Source organism: Tyto alba, unplaced genomic scaffold, assembly GCF_018691265.1.
Source record: "Tyto alba isolate M040663 unplaced genomic scaffold, T.alba_DEE_v4.0 Super-Scaffold_27, whole genome shotgun sequence".
NCBI lineage: Eukaryota > Metazoa > Chordata > Aves > Strigiformes > Tytonidae > Tyto > Tyto alba.
Genome location: NW_024881301.1, coordinates 14,052,394 through 14,078,421, shown reverse-complemented (window position 1 = coordinate 14,078,421; position 26,028 = coordinate 14,052,394). Strand labels below are relative to the sequence as shown.

The 26,028-nt window shown below is 45.1% G+C and overlaps 3 protein-coding genes across 9 annotated transcripts in view; 1 reads left to right on the top strand and 2 right to left on the bottom strand.

Moving 5' to 3' along the window:
• Nucleotides 1-4,440, top strand: part of SPIRE1 (spire type actin nucleation factor 1) — a 129,021-nt gene extending 124,581 nt beyond the window's left edge. For 3 of the 4 annotated variants that reach the window (XM_042798047.1, XM_042798046.1, XM_042798048.1), the window contains 4 exons: nucleotides 1,339-1,409; nucleotides 2,127-2,154; nucleotides 2,239-2,375; nucleotides 3,174-4,440. In XM_042798047.1, coding sequence (XP_042653981.1) covers nucleotides 1,339-1,409; nucleotides 2,127-2,154; nucleotides 2,239-2,375; nucleotides 3,174-3,426 — 489 coding nt within the window. In that variant the 3' untranslated portion in view covers nucleotides 3,427-4,440. Of the gene's footprint in view, nucleotides 1-1,338; nucleotides 1,410-2,126; nucleotides 2,159-2,238; nucleotides 2,376-3,173 lie in introns of all 4 variants that reach the window. The other variant, XM_042798049.1, reaches the window with a different exon arrangement.
• A 1,383-nt stretch (nucleotides 4,441-5,823) lies between these two features.
• LOC122153925 (glutamine-rich protein 2-like) lies at nucleotides 5,824-8,481 on the bottom strand. Its single transcript, XM_042797859.1, has 2 exons — nucleotides 8,352-8,481; nucleotides 5,824-7,148 (listed from the first exon to the last, which is right to left on the bottom strand). The coding sequence occupies exons 1-2, from the start codon at nucleotides 8,479-8,481 to the stop codon at nucleotides 5,824-5,826; spliced, it is 1,455 nt and encodes a 484-aa protein (XP_042653793.1).
• PRELID3A (PRELI domain containing 3A) lies at nucleotides 7,800-25,734 on the bottom strand. Of its 4 annotated transcripts, XM_042798050.1 has the most exons (9): nucleotides 25,542-25,702; nucleotides 22,925-23,093; nucleotides 22,428-22,517; nucleotides 21,574-21,644; nucleotides 21,368-21,470; nucleotides 16,494-16,514; nucleotides 14,742-15,789; nucleotides 10,888-14,061; nucleotides 7,800-10,467 (listed from the first exon to the last, which is right to left on the bottom strand). In XM_042798050.1, exons 1-7 carry the CDS (start codon nucleotides 25,571-25,573, stop codon nucleotides 15,676-15,678), a joined length of 600 nt encoding a protein of 199 aa, XP_042653984.1. In that variant the 5' UTR covers nucleotides 25,574-25,702; the 3' UTR covers nucleotides 7,800-10,467; nucleotides 10,888-14,061; nucleotides 14,742-15,675. The 4 variants fall into 4 exon arrangements, with proteins under 4 accessions (XP_042653984.1, XP_042653988.1, XP_042653985.1 ...); XM_042798054.1 differs by having other exon boundaries at nucleotides 10,888-15,789; nucleotides 25,542-25,734; XM_042798051.1 differs by lacking the exon at nucleotides 16,494-16,514 and having other exon boundaries at nucleotides 10,888-15,789; nucleotides 25,542-25,700.
• Nucleotides 25,735-26,028: the final 294 nt, after the last annotated feature.

Genomic DNA, 26,028 nt, shown 5'->3' with positions numbered 1-26,028 from the left:
ACTTTGAGTGGAAATAGCTTATTTGTTTAAATGGTCTGTAAAGCACTTGCAATTACCAGAGTGTGTCTGTACACGTATGTTTTAAACTTCATTGACTGAAGTGATTTCTGTCCCCATGCCCTCTGCAGTATTGCTGAGGATTTCTATTCCAGAAAACAGAATTACAGATAGCAACAGGAAACTACAAGTTTTTCGTATGAATCCTTACTATCAAGCAAAGAGAAAATGAAAACCTTCAGAGAAGTCAGACAACATGTGACCCCAGGACATTTAGTATTGGAGAACCCATTAACTAAAGCATTTTTTTTTTCCTGTAAACTGCAGATTGGCAATCAGTAATTACCAGTAGAAGCAGGGTCCTTTTCTCCCACTTTCGACTTGTTCTGCTTGAACACTTCCAGCAACTGTATTTTGACTTCACAGTGTATTTTACCTACAGGTCTACCTGTGTCTAGTATGCAGATTTAATTTAAAGATTTAATACATTTAAAGTGGAGGAACAAAAAAATTAAAATGTCATTCATTAGATTCAGCCGTTGCCTATTGTCACGATATATAAATCTTAGTAATGAGCTTTTATCAAGTCTCAACATAAGATGAAGCTTTAATTAGTTTACCCCACTGTTAAAATTATTCACTTTTATTTCTAACCAAATTTATCTAGCCTCACCCGAGTCTGGATTTCAATATGTCATCTTTTGTTTGACTGCAGAACTTTTCATTGTTCAATGCCTTTCTTTCCTAGAAAAGTTCTTAAGCTATGATCCCTACCCCTCCTTTGAATAAACTGAATATATGGGATTTATTATGCCACTATAAAGCAGGTCTTTCTCAAGTAAAATGGCTATAATAGCTCTGTCCTGCACCTCTTCTAGTTTTCAGGAACATAGGATTGGAAGAAAATCATCAAATGTTGTCGCAGGCAAAAACTTTGTGTCCCAGAACCTGACCCGGATGGTTATGAACTGTTTCCAGCCTACGTGTGTTCATGGCTGAATTTATGCCTATTTGTTCTTGCATTCTTCGGTTGTAGCAGTTACCCTTCCTTACTGCTGTTACTCTTACTTTCCCATTGCTTTTTTGTGTAGTAATGATATAAACATCACTGAGGAAGAAGTAAAAGTAAGTTAATAATTAGCTAGCAAGTGTCTAATTTAGGTAAAATATTAAAGGAGTGTTATCTAAATGTATGAAAATACAATTCTGGACCGTTCTTTTCAATGTCGTCTTAGAAATGTTGGTCCCAGAACTGTGGTCTTGCTGGTAGAAGCCGATAGATGAAGTCATTACTGTGTGGGACCTTGCCTAATACTGTGGACTCCTCTGTTCTTCTTTCAGCTCTGCTTTTGCTGCCGAACAAGAAGGTTTTCTTTCTTTACCTGGTCTTACACTTGTCAGTTCTGTAAGAGGTAAGCATTTAATATCTATTAATAAATTAGTACCGTTTCAGAGGAACAACTACTGACCTTCACATGTTTCCACTGCATACTGTTGATTGTTTTTATTTCTGTAACAGTTGATTTTAAAGAAAAATTATGCAAAACCAGTTCCTTCCTAAGTGACAGAATTGCTTCCTTGGACTGAAACTGTTGGCTAAAAGTGAGAGAAACACTTGCTTGTTCTTTTATGCTTATGTGGGCGTGAAATGGAATTCACTCAGGCTCCCAAATCAACAGTTCCATAATCTCTGTTGTTGGGGGAAACATTTCAAGGCAATTTACTTTTTATATTCTTTCTGGATTATTGGGGGGGGGAGAAGGGAAAAGGAGTCATTTGTAGGCAAAATGAAAAATTTTAAGTTGAACAATGAGACAGTAAGTCTGGAGATCATGGAAGCACTGACTTACTGTTTCACTTGCCAAAGGAGGTTTCTTTAGAGGAAAAATAGAGCTTTTTCTTTTTTTCTATTTTTTAATTTAGCTGTAGTTCTTGTTTACCATTTCTCCTTGCTTTTGGCTTCATGTTCTGACTGAAGTTACTACACTAAGGAAGCTTTAAAAATAAAAATGTTTGTTTAAGGAGAGGATGGGGGAGGACTCTAACTCCTGAAAACATTTATCCCTTATTCTTGATTTAAATGTTATTTTTCCCAATGAAATGATTCATGCTCTTGCTTTCTTACACAGGCCTGTATGCTCACAGTGTTGCAAAAAAGTAAGTAAGCTTATGATTAGACCCTTTCTAAAAAGCTGTAATCTTTGCAGTGATACTGCATGTTCCTTCCGCTATTCTCAACAGATGCGGTTGCCATCAAAGCCATATTCAACTCTCCCCATCTTCTCACTGGGACCTTCAACCTTGCAAAGAGGAGAAAGCTTTATGAGGCCCGAGAAACCCTCTACCAGTCACCACCATTCACTGCGGAGCATGGCCAGGTGAGGAGCAACCCCAGCTCTTGTGTGTCTGCTGCAGACGCTTCCCGAGTGTTTCGTGCCGAGTTACCAACCATTAAGAAGATGCTGTCTGCCTGTTTTGTAGTTGTCAATGTCTCTGATGCCTGTAGTAACTTTTCTGGAGCCTGAAAATCCATGTCTCTTCCACTCTTTGCCTTGATTTGCAGAAATAGCAGTAGTAACAGCGTGTCTTAAACCTTTTTCACATTACAGGTGAAAAATAATACGAGTCTGGGACAACTGTATTTCTGTAGTACCTCTGCAAAAATATCCTTAGCATGTCCTTTTGTGGTGTGAATTGACTCTCCAGAGATAAATCTCCCAGGCTAGAATCACTCACTGAATGGGAATTCAGTGATGTCTTGCACAGATTCATCTTTTTTTTCCCCTACATTTTTCTAATTCCAATTTTCACTATTTTTTTTCACTTTGATGCTATCAAGTTATCTAGTGGTTTTATATCGTATGCACAGATGGTTGTCAAAGCTAATCTGAGAAAATAAATATAAAAGAAACGCTCCTTTTTGAGGAGGTCTACAGTATAAACCCTCTGCACAAATCAAAATGTTATAAATGCCCTGAATTAGTGACCGTGCAATCTTGCCAGACCGGGCAAAAGCTGTCCTCTCTGGTGTTTGGTCTCCTGGTGGCATTTTTGGGACAGGAAAAAGGAAGATGTGAATGAAGACCGTTCTGATGTGCTCTTTCCTGAAGGAGTCCCTTGGGGCCCACTGCCATGCTGCTAAATGCTGTGACAGGTCCTGCTCTTTTGCCTTTCAGGTTGACCTCAAGGTCCAAATCTGTGGATAAGTCACATGAAGAGTTTCCCAAAGAATTGATGGAGGACTGGAGCACGATGGAGGTTTGTGTGGACTGCAAGAAGTTTATTTCAGAAATCATCAACTCAAGCCGGCGCAGCCTATCTCTGGCGAACAAGCGAGCCAGGTTAAAAAGAAAAACGCAGTCCTTCTACATGTCGTCGCCAGGATCCTCTGAATACTGCCCCTCTGAAAGGACTATCAATGAGATCTGAGCCTTGTGCCTTTTTCTTTGCTTTTGTCTTCATGAGGTCATCATCCATGAGCAAGGTCACTGAAACTGGATTATCATTCCGTTGCTTCGTTTCACTTGACTGGCTTGAATTTGCATGGGATCACAGGATTTCCTACTCTGATGGATCCTGGAGACACAGAACTCTATGTTTAGATCTGTGCAGAATGATACGCAACGGGTCAGCTGCTCGCACTGGAAGAAAATCAATAGTTTGAGATTGTTGCCTCTTTTGTATGTGTGCGTTGAAACTAGAAAGCCTTTTCTTGCTTTCAGTCTTTTTTTAACCATGCTTTGAATCATTTTTCAGGAGATGAGCTGAAAATTATGTTTAACGGAGAATCAAATCTGTCAAAGTGTCAGTGTTAGCACAGTAGCAAACAGGAAGTCATATTGGCTTTGCCACCCCAAGTAATGCTCATGTCCTTGTTGAAACAGCAAAGGGTCGTGTCCCACACCAGGGACCACACTGAGCGTGAGTGACCGTGGTCGAAACCATCTGTCTTTGAACTCTTTCAGTTGCTCTGAGATCAGGGTTCAGCACGGGACTTTGCAATGTCTGTGTCCTAGGGCAAAATATATGACGAAGCTCTTCGCGCATGTGGTTGGCCATTCCCCCGAGCTGCTGTACTTTTTAAGCCTTAGTGTTCTTCTAAGTGTCTCCTGAGCAGGTTGTAGTAGTTTACTTTCTATCTTGAATGTATGATTGATGATGACTACTTGTAGCAGTGAATTTTAGTAGTAGATAGAGTTGTACAGTTTATGGGGAGGATGGGAAATAAGGGAGGCTTCTAATTTTAACTGAATACCTGTAAAGTTGTTCTTGTTACTCAGAGAAAATAGTGGGCAAGGTGTACATTTGTATTATAACGGAGCACACAAATACTGCTATAGTTATGTCTGACAGCATATCCACTGATAACCCCATTTTTTCTGGGGTTTATAACTTGGCTGTAAAGATTCATGTTCTGCTGAAATTTGGGACAGTGCTGTCTCAGATTGGGAGCAATCTCGTTTCTTCTTTAATCTTTTTTTATTCTTTTTCCCGTTTTAATTCACTCATGAAAGACTGCTACACTAGTTGTTTAGAAGCTCCAACAATGTTGCAATGTTAACTGACATCTCATGCTTTTTTGCACTTTTTTTTACAGTCAAAATGCTTTTTTTTAAAGTCAGGCATAGACAGAGTTTAGTCAATAATTTGGGGCCAGATCATTTTGGTATTTAAAAACAAGTTAACATAGCCAAGTTATTAATACTTGAAAATCAACTACTGTAACTTTTTCATAAATTTTTTAATACCCTGAGGCATATTTAATATCTATATAGCAGTGTATTATAGAATGACATAGCAGAAAAGTTTCAGATCTATTTATTAACATTTCTATACTTCGGATTAATGAGAGATACCTCAGGACTGCTCCAAAGTAGCTGGGACTGGATTTCCGTAACAGGATTTTAAAGATGTGTCAATCAAAACAGATTCTCCTACCCAAATCTCGTGCATTGAAGAGCCCAAGCGAAGGCAGGCCGCCCTGGTGCGGGGGCCGTGGGGTGCCAGGGGTGGTCGGCTGCCCCGCGGCCGCTGGGCTCCAGTCCCACTGCCCAGGGGAGTGAGGCTCCCCCTTCAAAGTGTATTTGCATGTTACGTTGCAGCCTTCGGAGCAGCCACTCATATCTTTTCAGCTGATTTGAAAAGCACATGCGAAAGTCTCCTTAAACCTTCCCAGGGACTCATCCATCCTTACTTTTCTTTAAACACCCCCTTGGAAAATGAGAATTTTTTCCATATGCCGGGCTTATTGAAATAATGTTCCTAATTTTTTCTGAACCAACGCGAACAGGAAGAGCAGGGCTCAAGGCTGACTCCCTCGCAGCTGTCCTGTGTAAGGGCAGCTGTCACGGCCCCCTCCTCGGGGTACCTCTGGAGAAGTGTCTTGCACGTTAGAGCACCTGGTGTACTGGCGTGAGAGAAGAGTGTAGGACTGCAGGGGGTGAGCAGCACAGACAGGCTGGTTTGGCAGGTCTGCTGTTGCTGGAAGGGTCACCTGATCTCAAGTCACATCAGCACTTTTTCTTGTTTCTGTGCCAAAACCAGGCCGTGTGTTTGCTGCACAGTGAAAACTAGACTGAAAGAAATGCAGGAAATCTCACTTTGCACCTCCCCAGTTGTCATTCTTATCATTTTCTCCTGGAAGTGCCCCCGCCACGTGTTACAGTCGCTTGATCCTCTGCTCGCAGTCCTCCTTCCCGCCATCCTCAAGCCACCGAGGTGCAGAGAACCCAGCACATTTCTTTTCCCCTCCCTTTGAGAGGGATTTGTGACGTTGCAGAGCCGGCAGGATCAAGGACCGAGTAAATCCTGAGTGTGCAAAGGGCATCAAGTCCCTAACGGCACGCCTGTGCCCACCTCCGCCTTGGCGGTGTCCAGGGCAGCTCTGGGGAGGTGGCAGAACCTCGGCATCCAGGCTGTTCGCTCCCGGCTGTTCGCTCCCGGCTGCGCACTCCCGGCTGCGCGCTCCTGGGCTGCGCGCTCCCGGCTGCGCGGTCCCGGCTGCACGCTCCCAGGCTGCGTGCTCCCGGGCTGCGCGCTCCCGGGCTGCGCGCTCCCAGCTGCGCGCTCCCGGGCTGCACGCTCCCGGCTGCGCGCTCCCGGCTGCGCGCTCCCGGGCTGCGCGCTCCTGGGCTGCGCGCTCCCAGGCTGCACGCTCCCGGCTGCGCGCTCCCGGCTGCGCGCTCCCGGCTGTGTGCTCCCAGGCTGCACGCTCCCGGCTGCGCGCTCCCAGGCTGCGCGCTCCCGGGCTGCGCGCTCCCGGCTGCGCGCTCCTGGGCTGCACGCTCCCGGCTGCGCGCTCCCGGCTGCGCGCTCCAGGCTGCGCACTCCCGGCTGCGCGCTCCTGGGCTGCGCGCTCCCGGCTGCACGCTCCCAGCTGTGCGCTCCCTGGCTGCGCACTCCCGGCTGCGCGCTCCCGGCTGCGCGCTCCTGGGCTGCGTGCTCCCGGCTGCGCGCTCCCGGCTGCACGCTCCCAGGCTGCGTGCTCCCGGGCTGCGCGCTCCCGGGCTGCGCGCTCCCAGCTGCGCGCTCCCGGGCTGCACGCTCCCGGCTGCGCACTCCCCGGCTGCACGCTCCCGGCTGCGCGCTCCCAGGCTGCGCGCTCCCGGCTGCGCGCTCCCAGCTGCGCACTCCCGGGCTGCGCGCTCCCGGCTGCGCGCTCCCAGGCTGCGCGCTCCCGGCTGCGCACTCCCCGGCTGCACGCTCCCGGCTGCGCGCTCCCAGGCTGCGCGCTCCCGGCTGCGCACTCCCCGGCTGTGCGCTCCCGGGCTGCGCGCTCCCGGCTGCACGCTCCCGGCTGCGCGCTCCCAGCTGCGCACTCCTGGGCTGCACGCTCCCGGCTGCGCGCTCCCGGCTGTGTGCTCCCAGGCTGCACGCTCCCGGCTGCGCGCTCCCAGGCTGCACGCTCCCGGCTGCGCGCTCCCGGCTGTGTGCTCCCAGGCTGCACGCTCCCGGCTGCGCGCTCCCGGGCTGCGCGCTCCCAGCTGCACGCTCCCGGCTGTGCGCTCCCGGCTGCGCGCTCCCGGTTGTGCGCTCCCAGCTGCGCGCTCCCGGCTCTGTGCTCCCCGGCTGTGCGCTCCCGGGCTGCCCAGCAGGGCAGGGGCGCAGACACCGAACAACGACGTGATGGTTGTACGAACGGCTCCACGTTGCTCACGCAGAGCTGCCGTCAGGCAGGGCCTGGATAACCTCCCTTCTCCCCCGGGAGAAACCCTCCGGGCTGCTGGCCCGCGCCATGGCCGGCTCCAGACGGCGTGGTGCGGAGGTCTGCCTCTCCCCCTCCCGCCCAGCCCTCCCTCTCCAGCAGTTGCTCCGCGTGACCCCGACATTCCCTTCCGCAGAAGCAGCAGCGGCGGGTTGGTTTGTCACCCAAAGCCTGCAGGAGCTCAGCTCCCTGGTTGCCCGGCTGTGTGCTCCCCGGCCTGTTTTTACCTTTCCCCCTCGCTGCTTGCGCCAGCGTCCCAAACCCACTGCAGCCGTTTGCCTGCGCACCCCGCGGTGCTGCCCAGCGTGGCCCATTGACAGTCTGAACTTCGCATTAACGTCAGAGGATGAAATCAGAAGCTTGTAAATATGTGTATTATATTTAATATTTAGGAAGTCTCCATCAATCATGCAATGGCAATTGATTTTCCCATGATGTTTTAAAAAGGAAATGAGTCTTATTTATATGTGTGTTGGCTATTATCTTTATTAGAGTTAACGCTTTCAGCCCCTAACACAGTTTGCACTCCATAGGCGTTTTAGAGTGAATTACTGCTGAAAAGAATGTGGGACTCCCACAGTGAACTCCCTTCCATGAATTTTTTTTTTTTTCCAGCTTTATTAATATGCCCAAGGTCTGTTTAAATATACGATAGGAGACCCAAGAAGTTAACAGTGCCACTGGCGGCACCGGTCCTGTTCCATGTGACCCTGGTTGTGGAGAATTCAAACCTTCAAACCCAGCTCTGCCTGGCGGCAGCGGTGCAAGCACCAAACAGGCCTCCGCTGCGGCTCAGACCCAACCTTTCACATCTTGATGGTGACAGTAGTGCTTTGGGGGTTGGTTGGTTTTTTCCCTTTCCCCATTACTTACTTTATAGAGGGAGGGGTGTTACCTGGTGAAAATAAAATGCCTTTCCATTACAGCCCTTGTCTGTGTTAATTATTCACGTGGAAGCTGATTTAAAGGTTCTGTGTCTCTCCTTTTTCATGCTTTTATAGTTTTGTAAGATCAGTCGGACGTTTCTTTTGGCAAAGAATCGTTAATTAAAATGATTGGATAACAGCCGAACGCTGGCTGGGCTGCATGAAGGGATGGGAACATGCTGAAGTACTCTTAGAATAGCAATAAAACTGCTTGTACAACCCACCCCAGTGATGTGACTCGCACCCCGTCAGCGTTTCCAGCCACCGCGTTGCTGCTTCCCGCACCGGCGGCCTGTAGCCGAGGCGCGCTTGTCCTGCACGTAGTACGGGCTTTGGGAAATCTCTGTCCCTCATCTTCGGGAGAGAAATGTTGGTGGTCTTTTGGAGAGGTTTTTGATTGGTTTTGGTTTTTAGACCAGAAGCAGAGAGGATGTTACCACAACTACTCTTGTTCTCTCTTCAAGCTCCCCTTTTTCCCCAGGCAAGTTCAGCATCAGCTTCCATGGGTAGTTACTGGCTGCATGCACTGCGGGTCCAAACTAATTTAAAAGCTCCAACTGGAGATTCCTGATGGCCACCTTCATGCTTTACCTCATCCAGCAGCTCTGTACATCTTTTAGGAATGTTTCTTATGAGCTCAGTCTCATCTGTGAAACAGTCACAGCACACAGGCATGAGGGAAAGGTGCTGCGACTGTACGATCTGGTGCTACAGCCTAGGGATTACGTTAATGTTACTATAAAATTTTATAGCATTTCCATGTTGGTAACTTGGAGCTGCTCTAGTTTGTTTCTTCTTGTCTGTGTGTATCTTAAGGCCACTCTGAGACTGTTTATGAACATTGACTCCAGCTATAAAGATCTGTTTTGTTGTTTCTGTCTGATTTTTATTACTGTTTCAGATTTTTTGAGTACCCGGAATTACTATTCACCAGAACTTCCTGGCGGGAGAACCACAGGAGAGGGGCATTAGCTCATTCTGGCGTGATACACAAAGGCACAGAAGCCATTTCCTGGCACAGAAGCGTCAGTTCATGAGCGTTGCCCTCGTGGCAGCTCAGAGTCCAGCGCCGCCGTCCCTTCCCGCCGGGAGGGCTGTGCCAGCTGCCCTGTGCACGGGGTGGCTGCCGAGCGGCACCCGCGGGCTGCGGCAGCCCCGAGCAGAGGGGCTCACTCCCCTCCCTGCGCTCGCAGCTCCCCAGTGAAAAATCCCCGAGCTGCTCGTGTTGCTCAGCTGACCCCGCACAAGCTGCGAGTGAGCCCTCCCCCGCCACAGGGTCCCCATCTGCAAGAACAGGGACTACAGTGGGGTTACAACTGTGGAAAGAATTTGGAGGGCTGCTGAGAAAGAGAGGGGCGCCCAGTGTCAGAGCTAGTGGGATCCTGCGCTGCAGGTTTCCATCAGCTTTCGGTACCTGAAAGCATTAGCACCCCTCCCAGCTGCACTGAAGGCCCCATAGGTGAAACTTTACACCACTTCAACAAGCAAAGCTTAATTTTACCGTGATGGTCCACACTCAATGAATGTCACAGGGCACAATCAGGAGGTGGAGCTAAAGAGTTACCAAACAGACACAGTGAATTTTATGTGGCTTCAGCTTTGCCTGCTTATTTGCGCTAAAATGCAATTCAGTAAAACTTTTCAGTTTCTCCTCTGATCAGGCTGTTCCGCAGTGGCAGATACACACAGAGCCTGGGCTCTCTGTCCTGAAATTACAACAGAAGCTGCTGCAGCCTGCAAAGGTCATTGAGATGGTTTTTACAAAAAACCTCCTTCCTAGAGGAAGCCATTTGGAATAGACCTTTCTATTAAAGCTAATAAAGCACATTTTTAAGCAGATAATCTTTTGAGGTGCCAGGCTACTTAATGTAGCCACAGGTGGAAAGTATGTTTGATTATTAACCCATTTGATTAAAAAAGAACCTCTACAGGTTCAAAAAGGTGAGCATCCAGTATGAAAAAATACATTCTTGGGGCCTCCCATGCAGTTGTAACGCTGACATTAAGCTACGGGTCCTCCCAGCGTTTCTCTACCCAGTCAGGTCAGTGCTTAACCGTGGGAGCCAGCAATGCTTTGGCTTCTGCAGGCCAAACATTGCAGCGTGGGGCTGTGAAACCGAGTTTCAGGAGCTGCTAAATCTAGAATGAAAGGACACGGGCACGAATGGTGCAACTGCTGCAGGAAGTTGGCTTCCAAAGCCTGGTGGAGACAAGCACCAGTTAAGTTGAGCAGCTGCCTTCTCACAGCCCAGCTTACGGGGCAGGTAGAGGCCAAGGCCCAACTTCAGCTTAGACATTTGACGGGCACGTTTCTATTGAAGGGGCTGGTGGTTACGCTACCTCTGAATTAGAAAGCAAAGCGAAGAGACAGTGAGGAGTGTATTTGAGCTGCGTTTCTGTTAAAGCTGGTTCCCCCTCCCCGACCCCCCCTCCTTTAATAAAGGAAGAAAAGAAAATCCCCAAACAGGAGATGCACTTTTTGGACATTAGCAGGTTCAAAGCACAAACCCTCCCCCTTCAAATTTCTCCTGCTTCTGTGCTGTCACTGTGCATGTACCGTCTGCACGGCTTCAGGTGCACTCGGGGCATCAGCTCTAACAGACAAAGGCAATAGAATTGTCTTCTGCTTGTTTTCATGTTATGTGGTACTAAAATGCAATTTCTTGTTTATGCATTACTAATAAAAACTTCTTTAAAATGACAGTGCATTGCTCTCGCTTTCTTGAGCTAGCTATAAAGATGGCAAGCATCATTTCTTACACAGCACCGCTGGTAGGGGCACGTTCCACCTTTGTTCAGTCAGGTAGAGCTTTCACTGATGATTTTACTTGCAGGTGCCTTCCAATAAAATGAGAATCATACCTCAGTCACCTCAGCTGTGGAAAAATTAAGAGGACAGGACTTGCGCTTCACAAACTGCCTTTTCATTGAACAAATTCATAGCAAAAGCAGGACCTGCCTCCTGGAGCTGCGATTACAAGGCCAGCCTGTAAACTGCACGGCTCTGACTGGTGGCAAGTAGCGTTGGTGGGGTAAAAAGACAGTTTATTAGATAAATAAGGTCTTATTTACAAGGCAAGGCTTTACTGCAAAATGCCAGACCCCGCTGGAGTTACCAGTTCAGGCAGAGGACCCCCCAGGGCTTCTGACCAGTACGATGTGTGGTGCCCCGTGTGCGCCAGAGAGCCCGGGGCTGGCTCCTGCTGCTTACCCAGCGCAGACTAATGCACATAATGTTTCTGCAGCCTTCTCTGAAAACCAACAGCCCATTTTATCTTACAGCAGTTACACCCAGAAGTGGTTTTTTTTTTTAAATGAGGATGTCATTTATTTAAAGATAGCACCACAGTGTACGCAGACACTTTACAGAGCCCTGCCCTTCACAGCTTACAATCTAGGAAGATGCAAGAAGAGCAAAGGTGGTGTTACCCGCTGCTCCACCTGAAGATTTAAATGAAAAGTGTCACATCAAGGAATGTCACTGGTCATCCTGCTTACACCGTCAGATACACCAATGCTTGATATGTGCCACATCAATTCCTGATACATGCCAAGTGCTGCAGTTCAGTGCTTTTACTTGCGTTAAGCAAGTCTTTCAAGAATACTGTAACTTACACTAGGGTTGCCTGTTTTGCCCGACAGATGTGACCCTTCCCCCATCGTGCCTGCTGCCTGGATAGGGAAGAAGTAATAAGAGGTATGGGGGAGCATGGAGGACTCACACTGGCCCAAGGGCAAATCAGCAAAAGAAAAAAAAGGAAAAAAAAAAAAAAGGATAGTCTACACAAAACCAATTACACACAAGACCATTTGATCACACTGTTTTAAGGTAATGCCTCTGGTTGCTAACGTGAGCCAGTCTGCACTAGCATGAAAAATAAACATCAACCAGAAACCAAAGTTTACCTCAAGTTTGGTATCTTCGACATCTTAAAATCCTTCAGGGCCAAGAGCTAACGTGCCCAGTTTGCCATGTTCTGGGAACCACCACTGACATCTTCCCTCCCCGTTTCCCCTGCAGTCAGGAACCAGATATCCCCAGCTTCATCCTCCCGCAGCAGGCGTGTGCCATGCAGCTGGAGTTACTGGACAGGGTGAGCAGCCACACTTCAGTCTGGAGACCTGATACACTGGCACTGAATTCCTAAAACCAAAGCACCTCCCTACACACCCCACACCCCCCCTCCAACTCCCTTTCCCTGGAACTGCGACCTGCCAGCTGAGGAACACCAACCTGCCAGCCTCAGTGGCTTGAACAGCAGCAGCGAACAATCTTCCTCTCCAACACACAAAATTCCACTTTAATTCTATTTCCAACTCTCAAAATGCAGAATTCCTATCCAAACTGGCACTTGCTACCCACTAATCAGCATGGTTACAAGTGCTGAGCTTTTTTCTGCTTGGTCCCCAGCAATTCAAGATCCTTCCAAGTTAATGAGTGTTGACTTAACACCGTTTCTGCTTTGTAAGGGGTTTTTTGACTCCTGTGTATGTGGCTGTTTCTGCACCAATCAAAAAAGCTATACCCCCCTGCTCCTGCAAGCAGCCTAGCCCTCACATGTGGCTTTTTGCCTGACAGACACCTCAGTCAATGCACGTGATGTAAAACTGACTTCAAAAATATTTTTTAGCCATTTCTGGTAATTAAAGATGGGGGAGTTTCCCTAGGGAAGGGCCAAGATAAGTAATTCTGAAGGTAGGGGTTTTTTTTGCCCCAAGGGTTAACTCAGACTGTAACAGTGACAGAACTGGAGTGGGAAATGGAGTGCTTCAAAAACACTGTTACGCACAGCAGTGCTGAACACACAGCTACAGATCCCATGGAGAAGAGTGACATGCTGAAGGGAGAAGGGTGGGAGCCCCGTATGCAAACTAGATGGGCAGCAAGCAAAAGAGTGGAAGTGTCCAGGTAAGCTACAGGAAATTAAGGACCACTTCATCTGCTAAACACTGGAGCCTACTCGGTCCCACTGTGACCACTGCCTGCAAGGTCCTTTGTACACACTGGCCAAATGAGCAACCATGGGAAGATCAATAAGCCCAGCGGTGCGGGAGTGTCACCTTCCCCAAAGACAAGGCGAGAAGCAGCAGCACTGTCCGGCAGTGGAGAGGCAGCTGGGTGACAGAACTGGCCTCTCGGAGAAATCAGTCTTTTTCCTACCCAGTTTCCCCACTCCCATTTAGCCTAGAGAAAAGCAGGAGAGGACTGACACAGGCAGGCGAGGTGCTGATTCATGGCAAGTGGAGCAGCAGACAGACTGGAAAAGCAAGCACCTAGCCGTGTAGTTCGCAAGCAGCATGAAACGTGGAGAGGAAGCAGCCCCAAACCAGCAGGGAATGAAACAGAAAGGAGAGGCTGCAACACGAGCAGATAAGGATTGGCGTCTGGAAGAAGGAAACAAAGTGCAAAGAAAGTAATCCAGAAAACTGATGCATAACTGGCACTGCCCCTACGGTGTGGCAGAGGAGTTCAGCCCTGGACAGAGTACAGGAGCCTGTGGTGACTTTCCTGGGACATCATCTAGAGCTGGAAGGTGGTCAGCTTTAAAACAACACTACACAATTATTTCAAATCTGATGCAAGCAGCAGCTTTAGACAATTCTTCCAAACTGAAGCAATGAATAAACCTCTCCAAAGACTTTTCCACCCCCTTGACACTTATGTTTTCATCATCTCCAGTAGGCATGTGTGGAAATGCTGTAGTACAGGTTTCCACATGCACACACACTTACTCATCTTTTCCCTTCATTTGCAGAGCTCTGCCGTAGCTGCACTCCCCTTCGTAGCAGGATGCCACCAGGAGCAAGAACATCTTCTGCATTCATTATCCAGGAAGTGGCATCACTCCTCTGAGAAGCACAACTGACCTGCACCAAAGCTCTCCAGCGAATCTTCCAGAAAGGAGCTGCTATCAGACTTTAAGCTCTAAGTTTCTGTTCCAAAATAAGAAAGGCTTTAGGTCCACGTAAAAAGAACAATGTAAATATTAGCTAATCATTTCATTCCTTTCAACTAATATATACATATTTTTCAAATTAAGTTTATTCATTAGGATCATATAATTCAGTGAGACTATAGTTACACCCAAATTAACGTTCACTTTCAAACTAACTAGAATATGAATGCTGAAATTTCCCTTAAGCTACGGAGACTTTAAATTACCCGATCAAAACAGTGACCAGCATTTTACTCTTCTAGTTCTTTAGAAGTTATTCATGCTCTTTAACAGCTTCCTAAACACATCCTTGCAACATTTATTTCACTTTGTGTACACACCAAAAAAATAAGTTAAAATGCCCTAACAGAGATCTGTGTATAAAACATACACTACACCTGGACCAAATACGAAACTTTTGTGAACATCAGACAAGGCTATGACTGTTACTGATATATATTTATGCATGTTTTATAGGAAGCAATTTCTGCAGTTACTGATAACAAGCAGCATTTAAAATGATCCTTAAACCCATTTTGTACCAATGTGGAAAAGTGTTGAAAAAATTCAGTTACACCGGTAGTCAGTAGAAAGATTCAAAAATGAGAGTCCATTTGTTTTTCTTGTACTCATTTTCTCCATTCAAGGCATGAAAAGTACATGTTCATGAAACCTTACCATTTGGGTTTCAAATGTCCTGCTTATTTCTCATTTCAACTCTTCTGGTTATTGCATCAGTTAGGACACGATGTGAAGACCAAGGATGAGTGGAACAGCACAGTCTCTTCATTCAAGTAGCCTACAAGTACCCTTCTTAGACGTAAATAAGAGAAGTGTTTTCCAGCACTTTCCAAGAATTACTACTCCTCTCTTCATAGGAAGGGGAGAAACTAGGGCAATTTAATAAATATGAAAATAAATTATACCCTTCTCCCCACAACAAAAAAAAACCCTGTTTTAGGCTACTAACATCAATCGAAACTTTACCTTTGTTTGGATACAGACACCTAAGAGGTAAAGTATCTGTGTGTCATGTTCAGGCAGCACATTTAAACAACATAAGAAAAGTTAGTACCACACAAGTTTTAGCTTTTCAGTATGATCCTCTAGATAGGTATCTAATGCTACAGTATCATGTTCTGACTCCTGTAGTTCCCTTTAAATGGTCATAAAACACTCTCAGATTACAAAACAGACAAAATCCAGTGTTCCGGTACCTACCAGCCCTTCACAGAACAAATGTTCACATGGAAAACCCTTACTATCATATGTGCATTCTTTTCAAGTTTGAGTACGAAAAACTGAGATGGTGTAAAAATGACATACTCTCTTTGTTATAAAAGGCACATTTAGGCATTTTTAAATGTGCTAAATGTTTTGTTTCCAGTGTTAAAAATAAATCGTTTAAATGAAAAGAGCATCTGCAGGAGGTCAATTTAATCTTCAGTAGGCAACAGGAGCTGCTGTGGAGATGATGGAACGAGGTTACTTTTCAGATGATCCAATATTCTTATAAATATATAAAACTTCTGCAGGTCAGCCTTGGAAGGGAGATCTACAAAGTCGTCTGCAGGATAAAAACTTTTGTGTCAGTTACTTGGTAGTTTTGGGTTTATTTTTCTGTTGATGCTGCTGCCATGGCTGGTTTCATGCCCTCACGTGTTGACTTCAGCTCCTCCAGTTCTGTGTTTAGTTTGCTGATCACCCACTCCAGGGCATCCCGACCCTGCCAGGAAAATACTGGAATTTAGGATCAGAACAGATACTCCACCACTGCTCATGTTTCTATAGTTTTTCCTCTGTCAGACATGAGACTTGCTTTAAAATTATTTTCATGCCCTGCATAGTTTGATATGAGATTATATTGATAATTTCTTAGCATCTTCTTATGGAAGCTTCACTGCAAAGGCATTTGCTTAACCCTTAAGCAAGAAGTAAATGCAATATTGGTGTGAGCTCCCAGTAGCACACCTAGGCAAAAAGCCTAATTCAGCACATAAGTTCCCTTATGTAAGAGTATTGCTATTTTTACAGTTTGCTGCTCCCACCACCCAAAGAATATCATCAAATTTATGCCAAAGTCTAAATACTGTTCTCAGATTCATTAACCAAGTTATATGGACAGTTTTTGAGAAGATCCAGGACAAAGAGAGATAGCCTTCCAAGTGCTCTTTGAAGTAGCAACTAATTGATTTGATATCTAGCAAGAGTTCAGAGATGGACTTGCCCTGAATTCTATACTCATGCACAGCACTATTCAGCATACAAAACAGACTAACTGAGAGACTACAGTCACATATTTTATATCAAGGTATGATCTTTCTCTGTTCAGTTCTCGGAACGGGAGTGCCTCAAAGCTAGGGATTGACGGCCGATGCTTTAGCAAGGGCTGGGGAATCCAGCAAAATAAGCACGTCAAAAACTTTTTACCTTAAGGAGACCCTGTAGCAGCTGCACTCCAATGACCACAAGATGAGCACGCAGCCAGCAGCACAACGAAACCAAGAAAATAAACAGGAGCACTTTAAGTAAACAAAAGTGCAAGATTTCAGAGCTTCACAATGTCAGAACAACAGCTTTTGCCAAAACAAGTGGATGGGATCAGACCAGGCAAACACCTGGCCTTTTTTCACTGAAACAGAAGCCAAGAGGCATTCACCTCATTATGCTATTAAGAATAAGAAGTACAAACAGCAGAGAGCAGTAACTGGGATCCACAGGGCTCAGGCCAAGTCTTGAGGCGTGCTGGAGATAAAGGATGTGAGCCCAAACCTCAGGAGAGCCAGTGTCAGTGTTCAAAGCCTCTGCAGAGACTGAAGGAAAGGGGGACGACAGCCCTACACACACAAAGGGTTGTTCTGAACTCTGTCGTACCATTTTTGTTGCATGCATTATAGGTGATAAAGTGAACAAAAACTTCTTCAAGTGTCTAGAACTTGCTGTTAACTTTTAAAACTACTAAGCATGAACAAGAATCTGCATAAAGAGCTTTGAAAACTTAAAAAAAAAAAAAAAAGATTGAAACAAAACCCACACATACTCTTGAAGAACTTTTTTGGAGGCTAGAAACATTACTCTGGAGTAATATTAAAAGCTTGGTTCCAGGCTGCAAAGTGTAACCTACTAAAAGAAATAAAGTTTTAGTATGAATAACAGCATATTAATCTCAAGACCCTCACTAAATTCAGTGAAAGGCTGGCTCTGTTTCTCTTCAGATTTTTCATATTACAGGGACTCACAGAATAAACACTAATTGCTATGTCTGCACTGACAGTCAGTACTTAACCTGGGAAAAATTATCCACGTATCACAACAAAGTGGTCAACTCTTGGCCAGAGCTCAGAAAGGGGGATTCAGCTCTATCCAGAATTACCTCAAGAATCTTTAAGTTAACTTAGTTCAAGACATGCCTTTAAAAAACACCAACAATAATCAAGGAAACATGATTCAAATTGTCCAGTTTAAGTACGGATTGCTGAAAAAAGCCCATAGAATATGATTTAACTTCTGAGTTCTTTCCATTTGAGTACCAAATGGACCCCCCTTCAGCTGGTGATAACTTCCACCACCTCTACATCCTGTGCAATACCTGGAAACACCAGCAAAGCCTGGATAAAAGCACCCAGACAGCAGTAGCAACAAATTGTAACTAGTCGTGAATTAGCCTAGTGGAATGCTGGGTAAGGAACAAAGTGGGGGGAGAGAGGGGGAATCATCTTTCAGTAAGCACGCATTTGGATATTTAAAAGTCAGATTAGAATGTCCTCTCTTAGGTGACACAGAGAACTGAGTAAGACAGCAACAGCTTAGATGTTTTATTTGTCTAATCACACAAAGAAGACTTGTCAGAAAGTCAAAGACCTTTGATGTTGAAAACGCTCAGTAGAAAAATACCGAGATTCTTTACGGGCCCTGACTATGAAACAACCAGGTCATAGTGTTTTAGTTGATATATTTGTTGACAAGATGAACTAAAATTGAAAAAAGCTACAACATTCAACTGGAACACCAAAGTATTTCCTTCATCTTTTGAGACTACATAGGTCTGCACGTTTCCTTACACCTGCATACACTATATGCTGTATTTTGCAGCTAAGAATAAACTAGTAATATTGGCAAGGAAGATTTCAGGAATATTCTGCACAGGAAATTAAGTCAAAAATCTTAACGAGATAGAAAGCCTCTGAGTACTGTAGAACTACCCAGTTACCCCCAAAAAAAATTCTGACAGAGGATTGATCTATAAAGTTTCATATGTTACAACAAATTCTGTAGTAAGTCATTAAGCAAGCACATTCATCACCAAGCATGCATATTCATTCTATTAGCCTTTATTGCATATGTTAGCAGTATGATGTGTTTGGCAGACCAAACACTGCATATGAAGATTTGTTGGTAGAGCTTAAGTGACTGATAAATGCTGAGCCTTTGTAGTTGATGTTTTCCCGAAAAACAGCCATAAAAGCTTAGTGGAATGAGAACTAAAAGCAAACACTCATGGCATACACTGATCTCAAAGTAAGCAGTATAAAAAAACCTATATTCTTAAGTAGGAGAAGCAGCATAACAGATTTTTTTCTTTTTTTTAAGGAATCTTATTAGTTGAAGCATAAGCCAACACAGGAATGACAGAGACAGGCTACACTGACTACAGGAAGGTAAACAGTCTGCACAGAGGTATCAGAGGCAAGTACACTCAGTTCTCTCAACCTTGAAGTCAAATTTTTTCATAGTCACATTGCTTAAGGGACACGTCACTACCGAAATGGAATATAACTACAAGACCAATGAAAAACGTGAACAGTCTGGCATTCTGACAGCTTCAAGCTTTGTACAGATTTCCACAGAAGTTCACAGAAGGGCAACAATATTCTTCAGGCATAAGAAAAGCAAATACAATTTCACCATGCAAAAGATCACCCGTTAGGCAATCTGTTTCAAGAAATCAATTTTATATCCTAAGAATACAATTCAGTTGTTTCATTTTTATAATGCCAATTCCAGTCACTAACCAATTTATTAATTTCTTCAGGTACCAGTTTTACATACTGAAATCACAGAAACTAGGACCAGATCAAACACTTGCTGGAGGGACTCATTCACATGCCCAGTTACCTGCAGTCATCCTTCCACTTTCAAACCAAAGCAACACCGTGTGGCCCAAGACACGGCTGCAGCAAGTTGGTCATCCAGTGGCATAAGCACAGGTTAATTGATCCAGTCTAGATCTGACCTACTCTCAGTCTCTACAACTGCAGTATAATGAACGTTTGCCATTCCTGTATGCAATGTATATAAAACATACATGCAGGTTAATTTATGAAATTCACATGACAACAATCCATGCACATATTTGCTAGAAAGCTGAAATGCTGTACCAAGAAGAATAATGCTGGCATTACCACTAGTTAGTACAAACTGTAGATTGGAGAACTGCTAGCTTAGAGCGCTTTCAGAATTTTGAATTATCCACTCAATAGCATCCCACCCCTGGAGTAACAGAAAAAATTTACAACATATGGCAAATGATTTTTCCATCATCATGAAAAATAATAATGCATCATCTGCCACTTCTATCTCACATCAAAATCTCCATACTTACTTCCTATTTCTTCAGAACAAAACATTTTTCAGCAACTTTCATGAAGTTTAAGAGGGTGCTAAAACACAGAGGCACAGCACAGCATGGGAGAAGAGCCAGTAAGAGCAGAGGAAGTTACTGGCTAGCAAAGAAAGGGCTGGTAACGGCAAGCACAAATTCCTGCCAAGTTCAACACCTCTAATGAGACTCTTCGGTGAAGCACACAGGACAAGAAGGTGGGTTTGATTTGCAAAAAGCTTATGAACCCATGTGTTCCTTGAAAATGGCAGAACAGAAGAACAATCTTTAAAAGAAACTGAGCTCTCACAGAGGCAACACCTAAACAGGTACCAAGAAACATTTACACTCTCTGAGTTCAACAGAGACATGTAAATGTGACAAATGCCATGAGAGGAATTCAGCCAGCACTTTTAAGTGTGTCCAGTTGATCTGGCCATTCCAACTAGCTAGTGCTTTGCTACCTCTGAGTCTGCCTGAAGTTTGGTTATAAGACAGGGAGCGGGCTTCTCTTTCAAGAATATATGCCCCATACAGGCTTTTAAATGGAAGCTGGATCAGAACAGAATTGTAATTTATCTGAAATAGATTCCGTTTATGACTTTCAAACAAACACAGAGAGCACTCAGCTAGTTAAAGGTACTCCTCAGTATCTAGAAATTACCTATCGCTCTTTCCCCACTCCCTGATTTTAATCTTTTTTCCTCTCATTTTTGAAGAGGCACACAGAAGGGAGGAAAACAAGGTCTTCTCTCTGATCTAGTTGGTTAATACCTCCTGCCAAGTCAGCTTACACTGCCTTGGTCAAGCAACATCCCTCTCAAGGACAAAGGTCTGGCCAAAGCACAGGCTCTCTGGCATAGTAGGAGTTACGTGGGCCACACTCCTACTGTGCTGAACCTCTTCAGCAAATCCAGAGCACCAAGTCAAATCGCAGGTGCACTCATCCTGCTATTAGGCAGCAGCACTTATGCTTCTCTAGCAACCCCAGTTCTCTCCCACCTTCCCCAAAGAAAGACAGGACAAAGCGTCCAAAAATAAGCCCTCCTGTAGCTCTGCCTGTGCTGAAGTGCAGCTCCATGGCTGCAAGCCAAGTAGAAAAAGCAAGCACCTAACAGAGGAGTTGGTGTAGTGTTACCTACGAAAGCCAGCATAATTTCACCTCCTCAAAGAATATGCCTTTGCTTATACCACATTACCTTCAGCCAAAGGCAAGGAGACAGCTCAATAATGGACAGGAACTGGAACAACTAACAAAGCAGCACAAAAAATATGCTAGCATTAACTGCTGAATCCAGATTATAAAGGCTGAAAAGGAAGTTATATTCACTACTAGCACTAACTCCAGTAAATTGGAGGTTAGTTTTTAAAACGGTACTTTGGAAAAAAAAAAAAAAAAAAAAACCAAAACCAAACCAACTAATATGTGTATGTGATATGTAACTGTAGCACACACAGAGAAGTCTGTTTGTTCTGCTGTGCAATTCTAGTTGAAAACCAGAGATTTAGTAGTGAAACTTCTTCATACTTTGGGAAATTATATTCTACTTGCTGAAGTCCTACATAAAAAATCAGTTGCAACTCTGTGCACAAAGTTTAGAGACAGTAAATATAGTATTCAGCACACATGACTGACAATTACTATTTGAACAAAAAGAAAGGTAGGAGTGAGGGGAGAGAGTGAGAAAACAGAATAAAGATGTACCTTTCTGGCATTGGAAGATATTGTGTTTGCCATTAAGCTTTCCAGATAACTGCTCAAACTAATTCCTTTAACAGTAATAATTGCTTCTTGAGTTAGCACAGTTCTGTAAGAGAATAAAGAAAAGTTAGTATGTAAATATTAAAAATATTAAAACTGGACTAACATAATGTCTCATCACAAAGAAGCACACAGATATTCTTACTTACTTTTCTGGGTTTTCAGGATGAGGCGTGTAAACTAGTCTCTCATCAACAGAGACCAAGTTTGTGAGCGTAATCTTAAAAAGAACAAAAAAGAGCTGAAATCCTCACTTCCCGCCTTTCATTTTTCTGTTATCAACAGCACTACTCAATAGTAGAGCATTCAATTTAATGTTAGAGACAAAGCAGTGTACACAGAATATAAATCCCAGTACACAGTCGATTAAAAAGACCTATAGAGGGTGATGAATCTTATCCTATCCTAGATCTAATTATATCAAGCTAAGTTGCTATTCACAGTACAAAGCACAAACAGCTTTCCATTCCTTTTCTCTGAATGTTTACAGCATGCAATTCAGAGAGGCTCTTCAAGACCAAGACCACCATAACACTATTTGGAGTGTACAGAAAATTAATATTCAGGAAAGAGACAGACTTGTAGGAGTTGTCCTACAGACAACTCCACTTTAAATACTATAGTTGCAAATTTTCAGGATACCAAATTATAGCATAATTCTTTACTTACATTTTGTGAGAAAAGGCATTTCAGATTAAAACTTTTGTTGTAAATGGCAGTGTAATGTAGAATAAGTTATTCATCTAGAAGTCAAACTATTTTACATGCATTCTGAGAAATAATCTTACACTAAAAAACAGAATCACAAAAGTTTGATCCTGAAGTATTTAAAGCTCCCTATTTGTGGGAAGGAGGAGGAGGGAAAAAAAAAACAGAGCTAACTAAGATGTGGAAATTGCCACCTCCTGATGAAAGATGCAAACACATTTCTAATCTAAATGTTAAGAGCAAAACATCTAATCTCCGGAACTAATTACAAGAAACATCTTAAGTTACCACTCACATTAGTTGAGCAAAGCTCCATCTTTTTTTCCACTGGATCTACCACAGAATGTTCCTCAATGTAAGTCAGAGTTCTACTTGTTCCTAAAATCTGAAAGTGAAAAAATTAACAAATTTTAAAAGTTAATACTAAAATTAAAAAACACCACACCTGAAATGCATAAATGTCAAGTCCTTAGTGACCCCAAATAAATACAAAGTAATTCATGGATACCAGAACACTGTGACCAGTGGCAAGACCACATCCTGGTAGGGTTGTATCAGTCATATAGCATGACACAGACCAGTCTGGAAGGCATGTATAGACATATACACACTACAGGCATAATAAAGCCTATAATGTATTGTCACTACTACATATGCTAATTACAGCTTATGTCATATTTGTGGATGATATTTCCTACAAATTAAGCTTTTACTTTGAATTCAGCTCCAGTTCAGATGACAACGCAGAAATGCATCACACCCTTAATAAACCATAAAGACTGTAAAGTGTACCGCTTTTACAATACTTGGCAATCCCCACTCCGTGCTGAGAAGACGGTGACTATGCAGCCTCCCCTGGTTATCCAGGCTTCTGTCGAGGACATCTACTCCTACCACACACGGATTCATTGGGTTGGGGTACTTTCTCATAGCAGCTTTGATCACTGTATCCCAGGGGTGTCTGTAAAAAGGAGACAATATTTTGTATTTAATTGCAAGTATTCAGACAACAGTAAATCAGGGATCTAGCTTGCATGATATGGCATGCGCTGTACAACTTTGTAGCTCCCAAAAGTCCCCTTGGAATTCAGTGATGCTTGGAAAGGCAATAGGAAAGTATTGATACACAAACAGAAGAAACAAGAATTCCTTTTCCCGGAGTGCAGAAAGGAATTATTAACCCAAGACTAACAGAAACAAGGGTTAAGGGGCAATAGTCACAAATTGCTACAAGTGACGTTCCAATTAGTTGTGCAAAAACCCTACAATGACAGGGTAGCTGTGCACAGAGGTTGTTGAATCTCAGTCCGTTTCAGAACTCAACCCGAAAAGCAACCTGACCTAACATTTAAGTTAGCTTTGAGAAGGGGGCTGGATTAGATGACCTCCCAAAGTCCACTTCAACATAAATTCTTCTATAATTCTAAGCACACCAAATAAATCAAAGAAGACTTCATTACCTTCCCTTTCTTCCTATAGAAAAAAAAAAAAAAAAAGTGAAATTTAATTCAACTAAAAAAAAAAAAATCAGGAAGTTTAAAATAAACAGATTTTCAGAAACCAGATCAGCTCACCACCTTAAGTCTGTACCTGTACTACTGACTCCAGCAGCTTGGTAGCATGAATTACATTTATGGATACTCTTCCCAACACAGAACTGGATTTGTAAAACCAGTTTTGATAATCTCACACTGCTGGGATCAGAGAAGTCCCAGTGCTGGAGGACAGGCTGTCCACACGCTCTTGCTGTGGGACTTCATATATCTTCTTCTGAAACAGAAGAGGCTAGAGAAATCACAGACTTGATCCAATACAGCCATTCTGTCCATAAGGAATGATTTCTGTATTCAGTGTAGCTGACAGATGTAGAAGGAAAGGTTTGTAAGCTTTAAAGGTACCTTTCAAAATTCAACTATTGATACCTAGCATAAGAAGGCTTAGGGGTGCCAACTTATACATAAAAGTTGCACTTAGGGCCCTAAATGGATTTGATTATTAGGAACACTAATTTTGGTCTTAAAATAGACCAGTACAGAAGGGGATCAACAGTACACCACCACCAGAACAAACATAAGCTTGGAAAAATAAGTTCTTTTTCCAACAAGAAACGTAAGAAAGTCTTTCAGCTTTATTGGTGTAAGCAGGAAAAATAAACCCCTTGATTCCTACATCAGGAGAGCTGGAGGGCCATTCCTTTTTATCTCCAGTGGCTATACTTCATAATCAACACAAGATACACAAATTGAAAAGGTCAAATTTCTGTTACGTGTCCTTGAGGGATTTTAAGAGTCGGAGATTTGATAAGGCACAACAATGTTTTATTAACCCCCGAACTGAACTATCTACATCTGCACACCCTAAGACGGGCGTGTTCCAATACAGATCTGGATGAGAAAGTGCCAAATAAAAATTGATTTTGTGTTTCCCAGATATCCATCTCAAACTCAGAAGTTATGCCATACACACGCAGCCTTTCCTAGCCCCTGCCTGTCATTTCCTATCAGAAACTACAGTTTACTTATACCAGACTAATGTTAATAAGTCTGGGTGCTCTTCAGGTGTCAAGATTTTTAAGACACCTATAGCAGATGAGTTATTGGCAGCATTTTAAGCTCTGCACTGGAACTGCTGTGTCCTCCACGTCAGCTCCCCAGTGTAGCTTGCCACACACCTGTTGATACTTTCACCTGTTGTTCCCTACTTACACAAAAGCAGAACTAGATAACCAGAACCACGTTCAAAATATGTTTAACGCTGAAAAGGACGGATGGTAAAACTTACTCAGCTATCACTTGATGGCTGTCTGCTAGGCATCTCTGCGAGAGTATCTGATGGCTAAGGTATGATACACTCTGTCCTTACCTCTTCGAATATATCGTCAAGTAGTCAGTAGCTTGGGATACATTTTTTTTTTTCTGATCGCGTGAGTTATATTTCCTTAAATATCCCCACCTTTACCACGCACTTAGGCTGCCGGGCCAGCTCTACCAGTGCCTGTGGGAATGGGATCTCCCGCCGCGAGCGGCAGGAGGTGGGGGAGACACCTTAAACCGATGGATCGGCAGCGGGGGCAGCGCTGCCGCGCCGCCGGGCCCGCTCCCCCTCACTGGAGGATGTAGCGCCGACAGAACACGAAGCCGGTAACCCCCCCCCCCCCCCCCCCCCCCCGCCGCTCCCTGGCTGCCGGCCGAGCCTTCGTGCCGGCATAACCGGTCCGGAGCCGCCGCCAGCCTCCGTCCTCCCGCCGCGCCCGCGGCATTTCCTAGTCGCGCCCGCACCCTGCCAGGGCCCGGCTTCCCCCGCACCGCCCGGCCCGGTGAGGCGCCGGAGGCCCGCTCCGCGCAGCCGGTGGAAGGAGCGGCGCCGCCGTTCAACGGCCGCCGCGCGCGGAGGGCTCGCCGCCCCTCACCCGAACACGTGCTCCGAGCTCCAGATCTTCATGGCCGCCCTCGGTCTCTCCCCGGGGGAGGCGGGAGGGCGGCGGCGCCGGGCAGACACCCGCCGGCCGGCCGGCGAGCGACAGCACCCACCGGGGAGAAGTGGGGGAAGGGGGCGGAGCTCCGCGTGCCGGCACTGGACGTACCCAGCCGGCTCCTGCGTCACTCGCGTTCGTCATATCGCCTCGCTCCGCCCGCTCGTGTGGAGCAGCGGCAGCGCGCAGGCGCGGCGCCTCAGAGGGGCGGCTCGGTGCCGCCGGGAAGGTGGTGGGGGGGGGCTGCGCTGCCGTTGACGCGTGGGCCTTCCCGGACGGCGCGCGTGGGAGTCGCGCTTCACACGCGCCAGCGGCGGTTCATACACCGCCCCGCGGCGTCGCCGCGCCCGGGCGGTGCACAGCGCCCGGGCTGCCCTATGCGCCTTTGCACAGAGTGACTCTGTAGTGAAACATCTCGGTGTAG

Excerpts from the sequence above, each read along its gene's own strand:
- LOC122153925 (XM_042797859.1), bottom strand. The coding sequence starts at position 8,481 with ATGAGGGACAGAGATTTCCCAAAGCCCGTACTACGTGCAGGACAAGCG. Across the intron at positions 7,149-8,351 it reads GTGCGAGTCACATCACTGGG|CAACGTGGAGCCGTTCGTAC; the intron begins GTGGGTTGTACA and ends GCTCTGCGTGAG.
- PRELID3A (XM_042798054.1), bottom strand. The coding sequence starts at position 25,573 with ATGAAGATCTGGAGCTCGGAGCACGTGTTCGG. Across the intron at positions 21,471-21,573 it reads CATCCTGAAAACCCAGAAAA|AACTGTGCTAACTCAAGAAG; the intron begins GTAAGTAAGAAT and ends ATTCTCTTACAG. Across the intron at positions 16,515-21,367 it reads TATCTTCCAATGCCAGAAAG|CTGCTACAGGGTCTCCTTAA; the intron begins GTACATCTTTAT and ends ATTGGAGTGCAG.